The following is a 12,212-nucleotide window of genomic DNA, read 5'->3' on the forward strand; positions in this document are numbered from 1 at the left end:
GAAATTCAGTCCCTTAGAATTCTCTCTCTCTTACAGTGCTGCAGGATTCTTTGTAATCTCAGCCTCTGTACTGTGCAGGTCCCCTCTCCCACCCCCACGCTGTCTTTGCAGATTTGTTTCCAGGATGCACTGAACGCTGCGCGGAGACCAGGAAGGGAGCCCAGCTGCTCTCCGTGTGCTGGCTCTCTGTGCTGAGCAGGAATTGCTGAGCAAAGAGCAGCCATTTCTCCAGGGAGGTTCACAAGGGTAGTACAAACTCAGTCTGGGTTTTTCTTTTATTGAATTATTATTAAAAACTTCTGCCAAGTACTATCAGTTGGGCGGGGAGGTTGGGTGGAATGGGGAGAGTACACAAAGTCTTCAGTGCAGTTGGACCAGCCCTTAAAAAATATCAACTTGAATGAAGCAGGAATGCCTTGCACTTCTTTAATTTTCTACATTTAACAGGAGACAGTTGCTCTCAGAGAAAGCCACTTCTGACTCCACAGACTCTATTGTGCAACCTTGCTCACTGTTCACTGAAGACAGTACATAATTAAAATTCCTTTGAAAATGGTTGCCCAATGATTGACATTTGTTCCAAAACACATCATAATGGTGACTACTTAATCTCTTATTCCTGTGAAGTGTTTTTTAATGCAAAGAAAATAAAATGAAGTTTTTAAAAAGAGGGTGACAGATCTTTTTTAAAAAATTAAAGAAATATTATAAAATTATGTCCAGTCTTGCTCTCAAAAAGCTGGCAGTCCAGTAGAGGAGTTAAGGAAAACCTAAGTTAAGGAAAGCAAAAGAAAGCAATGCAGAACATAAGAGGATTGCCTTATATAGACTAGAATTCCTTTAGATTCCGAAGAGGAAACCATAATGAGGATCCATTTACTCCTGGTATATTGACATACATTGTCACTTCAAACACAACCAACTTTTAGTATTGCTGTGAAATGATTTGATGTGCCTCCTTTCCTGGGATAAATGCTGCCCCCCACTACAAATCTCTTTTTATGCCATGGCTTCCTGGAGTCCTTCCCGTCTGATGTCTCTCTGTGGCCCCGTCTCCATTTCTGCACAGGAATCCTTGATTCCAGACAGCTGCTTCTGTCTTTGTTTTCAGAAGAAATAGACTGGTGAGGCCATTCTGATGTACTCCCACGACTAGGGAGGCTGTATCTTAAGATCTTCCTGGATCTCGCAGTTTGTAAATACCACAAAAGCAGTCATGCTTAGGGAAGTCTACCCTCGAACCAGGATTTGGATACTAAGGGTTGGCAAGATCGTCCAAACACTTGCTTTACAAAGCCTCAGCAAACATGCAGTTGACTACCTGTCAGAGAATTTGGGGTTGTTCCTGAATAGTCAAAACTCAGATGTGATATCCATGAATGCCAAAAGGCATAATATCGTACCATTTGTTTGTCTTCTGCATGCATGCATAATGTGGGAATAAGTACAATATGTGAGTGACCTACAGAAATCACAACCTTTCACTCTTGTTTAGTAGTGTAAATCACTCGGCTCTTCTGGAAAAGAATTCAGTGCATCTTGGTTTTGCTTTCTACATTTGGAGGAAGGTGAGAGCTTTATTTTATATAAGTGAATAAAATAAATAAATCTGTAAGGGGTGTCAGCAGTCTTATAGTCTATCTGTTCATATTAAACATGAGGAAACAGGCTGAGAACTGTGAAATGGTTTCCCCAAGGGTTACATCTAAAATATACCATAGCCTAATGATTTGAACCTAGGTCTCCTGGCTGGAATGCAGTGCTTTTTGCACTATGCCATCCCAAACCTTTGAGTAAAACCAAAGTGCAAAGACTGTTCTTGATAGACTTTTAGATGGAAGAGTTGAATGGGAGATAAAGATAAACAAACCTCTTATCTTGACAGGACCTCAACTCATTAGGAAGAAGAATGAAGATGAGAGAAGGTAGGAGGTAAGAATGGCAGCAAGACAAATAATCACGGAAAGAGCATGGAACAGGGCAAATGCCAGACATTTTCAAGATTAGAAGAAATCTGAATTGACTTAAAAAAAATCAAAAAATTTTGTCAGGCAGAAGCAAGAGTTTAGGTGCATAAGGGAATAAGGCAGGAATACTGTATTATTAGTGCATATCTGCAGGGGCACAAGAAAAGCGTGGCCCTAATAGATAAAGACAACAAATATCCAACTGTTCCAGTAAGGTTCTGAATATTAAAATTTCTTTCCTTCCAAAAATGTGTAAAGAGGAGAGGAAGGAGAAAAAAAGGTAATGATTTAGAGGGATGTCTCATGTATTATTTACTATTATAGGAAGGAAAGTCAAATTCAATAAAGTACAGATTGACTTATCAAACAAAATCCAGCAATAAAATTAATACAGATGTCAGTGAAGTTGTGCCCTAGCACTTATTTTTAAAGCCATGTTTCAAAAAGGTTATTCATGGGATTTATGGATAATTTTTATCAAGTAGTTAAGAGCAGGCACTAATAATGACAAATATTTGTGTTCTTAGAGTGTCATTCAATACTTATGTTTTTAAGATTAGCCCCTAAGAAACTGCTTATTTACTTTTGGTACTTAATGATTGTTTAGGATGTGAAGCCATTAACATGGGTCTCCATAGACCATAGAGAATGTTATGACCTCCAGCCACTGATTATTTTTGAAGGAATGGGAGAAATATTATGTATTATGTATTTTATATCATATGCATAGTATAGCAAATATTTTGCAAAGAAAACACAGACCTTAAAAGCACATTTATTTTAAATAAATTTAAGAAAGTACATACTTATTCATACTTTCTCATTGATAATAATCACATAATAATTTTTATTATTGATATAATCATAATAAGTGATTATTTTCACCAATTTCTAACTGCTACCAATTCCTTATAAGACAGCTAGGATTTATAAATATTGATTAGAATAGTCTTTGGATTTTAATCTAACTTTAAAAAGCTAAAAAACCTTTCAGCTTTGATGGGAAGAGTAGGGCTCTAGAATTTGAAAGAAGAATAACCTCAAAAACCCCTACATGGCTTTTCTCATCTGCAAATTGTTTCTCAGTGTCAGGTGAAAGCATCTTTCTTCCATATTTTTATTTTACTTCTCTTGTTTCACGCAGTAGAGACAGTGTCTAATCATGACCCTTTAACGATTAGGAAAAAACAGTTTTCAGGCAATTTTCCTTTTAAAAGTTTCAGCAAAATTTTGCTTCTCAGTTTCCCAGATCATTGCCTTTATACACATATAGCTTCCTTTCTCTACCCTACCTCCACTTTAAGGATGATCTCAACATCTAGTGATTTTTAAAAAATTCTGTTTGGGGTACCAGGTGTTTTAGGATGACAGCTCTTCAAAAGTCATTTTCAAGAGTGCTTGTAAGATTTATGATAGTTTAGACCAATTCTTAAGTAGAATTGAATATTCTGCCTTTCAGGTTTATATAGTTTTTTCCTTTGGTCTGTTAAATGGCCTCATTTTAGTAGTATTTGTGTTTAAGTTGGCTTGTAATTCTCGACTGTGTGCATTGTAAGACACGCAGTTTATCAGAAGAGGTCTATGAATTCTAACAAAAGGTGGCTCCACTATACAGACTGCCAGGTCACTTTTGAGAGATAGGAAACCTATAACACGTCGTATTATTTAAAGAAGGTATGGAGTGTAACTTTAGATTTGAGGAGGAAAAAAGTGGGTCAGCAGCAGTATTAATTATATAATTTGGGGGATCAGTGCAAAATGAGAATGAAGGGACCCTTATTCAAAAATGAAGAATTTTGAGACAGTGCTAGCAGAGCATTCAACCGAGCATGGGGCCCTGTGTGCCTGCGCAGGTCACAGCCTGGCCAGAAGTTGAGATGGGAGTAAGGAAAAAGAATGAGTTATTTTCTCATGGTATTTCCCTCTGTGTATCTTATCCCACTCTTACCTATGTACTTGTCAGATTGGACCCTCTCTTAAAGGGGCACTGTTGTGCCAGTAGCTAAGACACTGACTTAACTCCAGCCCATGGGGGCAGGGGCATGAGAGGGAGGTTGGATTCCACCAGTGATGGGGTGGGGAGTGGGCTTTGGGGGTCTTTGGAACCTACTGAGGAGAGAGAGCATGATCTTGGGAACTCGACAACTTCCTAGCAGTGTATTAAAGTTACTTAACCTCTCTGAATCTAATTTTTCATTATTGTAAAATGGTGATATCCACGTTGCAGGGTTATTGAATGGATTAGAGATACTGTGGAAAATACCTACCACAGTGGATGGTCTGCAATGGGAGCTCATTAGGCACTAAATATGGTCATTTTTTTGCGAATGATGAGATGTTCTGAGGATGGGTGAAAAGGTGTCAGGTCTTAATTAAGGTGGAGGATCTCAAAATGCTGAACATAACTCCTAAGAGCTGTTGTCTCTCTGCATCCAGTTCCCAAGTGTCTTTGAATGGCTTCAAACTCAGAATTGCATCTTCTTCCCAAACTCGGTAAGGAACAATCTGTGGGAAGTTAGTACACAGTACAGTTTAGTCTCTAGCACTGAAAATTTGCCAACTTTCACCCACACTGCAGAGATGAGAAAGCAGCTGTGGGCAGATGGTGGAGTAAGAGCCACGGGGTCACTAGGATGCATTATGCTTACAGATGTTCCATTGTTCACCCTGAGATTTTGTAGTTTTGTCTATTTTATGCAGTTACAGTTCCATAGTAATCAAGGATACAGCCAAAACCATTTTGTGTAGTTTTCCACTTTGTTTTAATTTACTATTTGTTGTTTACAATATTATCTCCAATACCAACAATGGAATTTCCTTCCCTACTCATCTGGCCTGTTTCCATTTTGCCTGTTTATTTGAATTTCCTTTTTTTTTTGGACTGAAACTTCCATCTGACTCTCCTTTGTTTATTTCCTTGTCAGCATCATTTATTAGCATGTCCACGCAGAAGAACTTTGTTCATTAATTATAAAGGTTCTGTTTGCTGGTTCCTAGCGGGTGTGTATTAAGTGCTCTGTGTTTCCAAGTTCCACCCAGCGGCTTTGGTTAGCCGTCCCCTCATCATGACTCTGCGAGCAGGTGGCATCTCTCTGTGGAGCATGTGAGGCAGAGAAGCAACTCTGCTTTGCAAGATGCTTGTCTCGGGTCCTCTGACCAGCACTCCTGCCTGGCTTCTCAGGGCTGTTTCCCATTTGCTTTTATTTGGGTGATAGGTTATGTGAGCATCAGACCTGCTTTTGGCAAACACGCTCAGTTCCTTGAAGACATCTCCTTGAAAACTAGTCTGTTGTTACCTAATGAGCAATTGCTACCTGCATTCTTAGCTGCCTGGGGGGGCGTGTGATGAATATTGGAGTTGGCCCTTCCTTATGAAGAGATTAGAGCCCACTAATGCCATAACAAAGTTGAAGAGAAGAGGTAATTTGACTTTTACATCTGTTATTTGATTATATACTGCTGCCTCATTTTTACTGGATTCCCGTGATTTACTGAAGCAACCAATTCATCAAACATTTCTTTAGTGCTTACTTTGTATTTGATACTATCTCTAGTTTTGAGATCCCTAAAAGACCAGAAGGTGGAAATAGTATCGGAAGAAAGTAAATATAATGAAGTGTTACAGGTGGCATGATAGAAATCTGTCCAGAGTATATATAGAAAGTACCAGGGGAAGAGAGGTCTGTTTTCTTGGAGTTGAGGGTGGAGGAGAAGTGTCACAAACAAATGCAAAAGACACTGACTATATTTGGGCGCCGTCACTACTTGCAAATGGATGAGACAGAGTGGCTGAGGAGAGGACAGGGCGTGGTGGGAGGAGGGAGGGGGAGGAAACAGACATCAACGGCCTTGGATGCCTCTTAGGACTTAGGGTTTTATTCTCTAGGAAAAATTTTAGGTGAATGGAAAAACATGATCACATTTGCCTTTTCAAAATTACCCTGAAGAGGATAGATTCAGGGTGACTTGACTGTAGGCAAGGAAATTCCTTTGGACAGTATGGTGCCCAGCAGGCATGATGTGATTCTGAACAAGACAGTGGCAGATGGAAAGATGTCAAGGAAATAGATACTTTATAGAATGGGTATCAGTTTTTAAATATTGCCTTTACAGCAACTACTGAATGAAACTGAGGCTCAGGAAGGTAACAGAGTCAATAAATATTGAAAACAATCTTCCTCTGTGCTTCCGTTGTCATTTGGAAACATGATTATGGCAGCATTTCACTCACTATATTGTAGTACAGAATGTTGTGGTTACTCTTTATATAACCTCTTCTGCCCTGAGGTGCTAAGCTTCTTAAGATTAAGAAACAAACTACAGAGTTATTTGTGTATGCCTAGCATGCAGCCTCGTATGAGCCAGTGCTCCATGGATGTTTGAAGAGCAAGACTCCTGAGACCACAGCCATACTTCTCCACGTGCACTAAGTGGCGTGGCAATAGGAAAACACCCCTTGGCCTTGTCTTACACCCACCTATTTCTGTCTATCCTCCTGAGGGTGCCAGAGCAAAGCGACAAGCAGATACACAGGCTGCTAACGCTTTTTACTTTGCTTTAAAGTTTGTATCTCTTCTTCTTTTATCAAAATGCATCCCTACCTCTGGAAGCCTGCATTGAAATACCAATAATGAATATTTAACATAGAAAAAGTGGCCCTAAAAGTTGATGGCTATTGTGATATTGTCTTCAGTGGTCTCATTAACCTCACATAAGCATGATAATTTGCTTTCACATTGCTTTTTATGTTACTTAATGTTTTAACCCAGATCTCACATTTTTCTTCCACACAGATCCGTGATGCCTCCTGCTTGGCTCTTTCAAGATGGAGGGGAAACCTTTGGGCGATCCTTCTCAATTGGTGTCTAAACTCAAACTTTCCACCAAGGTAGAAAGCACAGGACACTGGCTCGTGGAAGATCATGCTCGAATATGGGAAGTATTAAAGACAGAAGAGGTAAGATAACTGTAAATGACACAAATGGTTCAGTAATGGCTTTTCTTAAAATGTGAGACTCTAATTCCTGGTATAGCCAGCACCACAGGCTAGCTTGGCAAATTTTTATTATAGGCCTAACATGACTGGAGAACAGTTAAGTCAGGAGTGTGTCCCTTGGACCTTAATTAACTCCCCAGTGATTCAGCCAGGGGAGGTTGCACTGCCAGCAGTGGCTTAAGATATGCAAGTAGACATTCTGCTCATAGGATCCTCCCAAACCTAAATGGGAAATCAAACCATGATAAAAGAAAGTTAATTCCTCAGGCTCAGTAACAACAGATGGAATAAATATGTAAGTTCACTGTTTGACAGCAAGAGGCTAAGCATATTAGAATTCTTTGGTTGCATGCAACATAAATGGATTCTGATTAATTTAAAGAAAATGGGAAATTTCAGGAGGATTTGGGAGGCTTACCAAATTGCTGAGAAGTTTAGAAAACTGGGCTTGGAAATTGCACAGGAATCGAGGCAGCAGGAACTGCTCAGGGAGCTACCCTTGGTATAAATCTCAAACTGGTCCCACCCTCTCTTTATTCTCACATTTCTCTGCTCAAGATGCAAAAGCCAGGGGAGAGAGGGGCTCTCTGCCAAGCTTAGTTGCGTTTCTTTCTCTTGGTTATTCTGCAAAGAGAAAACGAATCTTCCACGAGAAATCATTATACCAAGTCCTCACAGCACTTGCACTGGGAGTCCAAAGCTCTATTCTCCACATGTTGTGATGATTCCAGTTCAAGAAAGTAACATAACAACTAATGTCCTAAACATGTGAAATTCAGTCAAAGCAAATGTAAACCCTCTCTACAGGGATACTTGCACAACAGACTTTTTTTTAAAGGAATAAAACTCCACAGAGAATAGTTGAGCTCTTTGTATAGTCTACCTAACAAGGCCAAAAGTAGGGCCAGATAAGTGAGGTGTTGAGGGCACAAAATTTAAGGAAACACTCACTCTTAGGTTTGTGTCCTGTGCTTGCCCAAACTTGAGATTTAATGCGCCCTTATGCTTTGCACCCTAGGTGCCTTGCTTGCTTTGCCCTAGTCCTGCCAGTGCCACCCAGTTCTGTTCCCTTCCCTCCTTCCCCAAAGGTCATCGCTATCCTGCATTTGGCATTTATCATTCTTATGCCATTTCAGTGTCTATGCTACATATGTGTTATCTACATATCCAATAAACAGCATTGGTTTATATTTTTTAAAATTTTGTATAAGCTTTACACTGTATAGCTACTTCTACAACTTGCTTTTTTTTAACTTACCATTTTTCTCTCTATTCTGTTTTTCATGTTGATACATATAGCTCTGGTTTTTCATTTTAACCACTCCTTATATTCCATTGATTAATAGAGTCAAATGTATTTATCTCTTATCTTATTGATTTATTTTTCATTTTTTCAATACCAGGCAGTGAAATGTGTAACACATTTCTTTAGCACAGACACCTAGAAGTGGCATGCTGGATGATAAAATATGAAAACCTTCCATTTTACTAGTTATTACTAGATTGGTCTCCCCCATGAGGATATACATTTATATCGCCACTAGTGGCATATGAGAATTCTCTCTGCTGTACATCCTCACCAGTTACTGATATTGCCACACCTTTAAATACTGGCCAATCTGATTGTTTTGGATCAATCAAAACAATTGATTTTGAGCCCTGTTGTTTTAACATGAATTTTTCCATATGGAAATGCAATTATCCTTGTACTATTTCTAAGTGTCCACCATTTCTTGTTTAGTTTATAATGCTCTCTCTCAGTATCATGTTTCTTTATGTACTCTCTTTGCTGATGGGAGGCACCCTTCACTATTCCAGCTTTAAATATCTGGGATGTGTCTTTGGATATCTGATAGAGCATCACCCACCACTTCATTACTGCTCTTCAGAATTGTCTTGACTATTTTTGGAACTTAGATTTTCAATATGAATTTAGGACGAGCTTGTTAAACTCTGCAAATATGAAGAAAAAAGACTGCTGGGAATTTAATTGGGATTGCAGTAAGTTTGTTAATTAATTTTAGGAGTATCAAAATCTTTGTGATATTTAGCAAATATCTTGTCAAATTCTTGACTTTACATCATGCTTCCACATTTCACCCTCAATATTTCACCAATATTTAATCCTATACCCTTTTGCTGTAAGATTTTCCTGCTAAGGTTAAGGAAGTCCCTTTGAGTCTTTTTCTTTTTTTTTTTGCTGAGTGTGAATTTCTTTATATTATAATAGTTAATGCCTACAAAATAATACACATGTATGTTATAAATCATAATATTAAAACAAACACTTGTGAGTTCACAACCAACTTAAAAACTAGAACTTTTCCAGTTGGTTGAATCCATATGTGGACTCTTCCACATTCTATCCCCTTGATTTCTTTCACTGCAAAAGTAACTACTTTCTTGAAAAAAACTGTTTAATCATTCTTTGTCTTTCTAGAAGTTTAATTGCATATATATGTATCCCCCACCAATATTTTTTAGTTATATAAACTAGTGATAGAGTCTTACATACAGGATACATAGCTGATTTCCTTGGCAACCTGCTTCTTTCACTCAACATGTTTCTAAGATTTTTAAGATTCATCCACTTTAATATACATAGTAGCAATTCATTAATTTTCATGTTGAATAATATGCCATTATGTGATTTATTTATTCATGGTTATGTTGATGGACATTTCAATTATTTACAGTTTTTAACCATTCCAAACAATGCTACTATGGACATACTTATACATGCCTTGTGCTCCTGTGTACAAACGCCCCATGCGTTAGAGTCTTTTTTGACTAATACCTGTTAGGTGAATTTTTGAGGTAGGTATGTTCAAGTTCTCTCTCGCAAGTTACTGTCATACTGTGTCCAAAGTGGTATCAGTTTATGCTCCTATCAGCAGTGCATAAAGTTTCCCATGTTCCACGTCCTTGCCAAATTTTGGATTTGTCATGTTTCTTAACTTCTCCAATCTAATTGGTATAAAATAGAATATCATTCTTTGCTCATCAATTCTTTTTATATCTCACCTCCATCTTAGATAATTTTTCTTTGCCCTTTAGAATTTACTTCTCTGAGGGTTTAAATGTAGCAAAAGTCTCTTTTCTTCTTTTCTTTTTTTGGTCTAAAGGTGCCTTTATTTTGAGTTCACTCTTAGAATAATAGTTTAGATGGCTATAGATTTTAGATTACTGTTTCTCAGTGCATTGAAAATATTCCATGTCCTCTGCCTGCTATTGTTTCTATTGTAAACTAGTTGAAAGTCTAATTTTTTCCCCTCTGAATATGAAGTCTTTTCTCTGTAGCAATTTAGATCTTCTCTACACTTTTGCTGTTTTACAGGTTCATTCCTCCATGCTCCATGTGTAGGTGTGGTCTTCTTTTTATTTAACCTCTTAGAATTCATAGGGCTTCCCAAATATGTGGGTTAATGTTTTGCATCAGTCTGGAAAGATCTCCATAATTTTCTTTACAAATAATTGCCTTTGCTTCATTTTCCTTCTGTAACTCCAACAATATCTATGTTCGTTTTTCTTGTTTTTTGTTCATGTCCCTTAACCTCTTTTTAAGATTTACTATCTTTTTCCCCCTCTCTGTGTGTTGTATTCTGTTTAATTTTAGATCTATCTTCCAATTCATTAATTCTCTCTTCAATTGTATCCAGTCTGTCCTTTAACTCAACCTCTGAGTTTTAAATTACTGTACTTTATGCTTCTAGAAGCTGTGTTTTGTTCTTTTAAAATCTTCTAGTCATTTTTCAGTTCCTTGCCTCCTAGTCATATTTTTATTTTTTAAGACTATTTGTCAAGAACTGTGAAGGTTATGAGATTTTATGCTATCTGAAAGTTAGCTTGCCACAACTGTGTAGATGCTGAAAGAAGACATGAGGCTTTGTCTCAGAGACAACAGACTTTATTATTCACAGAAGAAGCAGTAGCCAGAGTGTCAACATGCTTGTTTTGGCTCCCTATGTCCTGGTTCCTATAGGAGTTACACAGATGGGCCTAGACAGCTACCTATACAGGAGAGGAGCATTGATCTTGGCAAACATGACAATTTATAGTGGACAGTAAGTAAGCCTGGACTTTCTCCTAGTGGGAGACATTACCTTACCCTTTAAGGTTATCTGCTGCAAACAGAAGCCTGAAAAACTGGGTAAAGATCAGCCAGGGCCTTGATCTTTAGGGATACAAAGCAAGATGTGCAAGAACAAGAGACTCATGGAGGAGGGTTTCTCAACAATATTGAATATAATTAAATATAATGGTTTTATATTCTGAGTTGGCAATTCTAATAGCTACGAGTCTTATTCTACTATCTATTATTTCTGTTGGCTCTTACACATGGTATTTTTTTTCTTTGTGAATGTTATGATTTTTGACTGTGGGTTCATTTTTCTTGGAGTAAAGGGGGTTTTCTCCAGGGAGAATTTATATTTACTTTTGGCAGTACTACCAGCTGAAAGTCACTTTAAAGTATATTCTTAACTTGAGGTTTTTTGGACCACTCAATGTGAATAAAGGCTGGAAACCTATGGATGGGTATGCTTGTGGTAATTAATTCTAAGTGGGAAATGACTCCCCCTCCTTCCTCTTTTATTCAGCACCACATTAAATATAAACAACTTCCTTGTATTGTCATGGAGGGCATTTCATTCATAGTTCACCTTAATGCTAAGGGAATAACATTTTGGGGTTCCAGTTTTGTGCAGCAGGGATTCCCTGTAGATTCTGTTTCTTGAGCCAGCCCTGGACTTTATCTATTCCCTGTACCCTCTAAAGTAATAAAAACTATAGAGTAGCACTAATGCTGTAACAACCATAGCCAAAAACTTAAGTGGCTTAACATAATACAGGTTTATTTCCCAATCACATAATAGTCTAATTTAGGTGTTTCTGATGAGAATGCAGCTTTTTCCCATGTGGTGATTCAGGGACTCAGACTGCTTCCTTCTTGTAGCTCTGCCATCCTCTGGGACCTGGGAATCTTCTGTGTTCAGCTTGCAATTAGTAAAAAGAAGAGGTTGAAGAAGACACACCCAGTTCTTAGCCCTCTTGGACCAGAAGTAGCATGTGTCATATCCCTACATTCTATCACTGAAAACTAGTCCCATTTCCCCACACAGATGTGAGGAAGGTGAGGGGGGGAAATGTAATCTCTGGCTGGGCAGCCACTCACTAGTGACAACTCAATGCTATGGAAGGGGAAGCTCAAATAGAATTTTGGTAGGCAGTTTTGGCATCACAAAAAGCAA

The 12,212-nt window shown here is 38.2% G+C and overlaps 1 protein-coding gene across 4 annotated transcripts in view; it reads left to right on the forward strand.

Annotated features, from left to right (window-relative positions):
- RGL1 (ral guanine nucleotide dissociation stimulator like 1) overlaps nucleotides 1-12,212 on the forward strand; it is a 234,359-nt gene that overhangs the window by 74,496 nt on the left and 147,651 nt on the right. For all 4 annotated transcript variants that reach the window (XR_012122837.1, XR_012122836.1, XM_073216886.1 and 1 more), the window contains exon 2: nucleotides 6,761-6,924. Coding sequence is in view for 2 of the 4 variants with exons in the window: in XM_073216886.1 (XP_073072987.1) it covers nucleotides 6,793-6,924 (132 nt within the window). In the remaining 2 variants the exon portion in view is untranslated. The remainder of the gene's footprint in view (nucleotides 1-6,760; nucleotides 6,925-12,212) is intronic.

This window comes from Manis javanica, chromosome 11 (assembly GCF_040802235.1).
Source record: "Manis javanica isolate MJ-LG chromosome 11, MJ_LKY, whole genome shotgun sequence".
Lineage (NCBI taxonomy): Eukaryota > Metazoa > Chordata > Mammalia > Pholidota > Manidae > Manis > Manis javanica.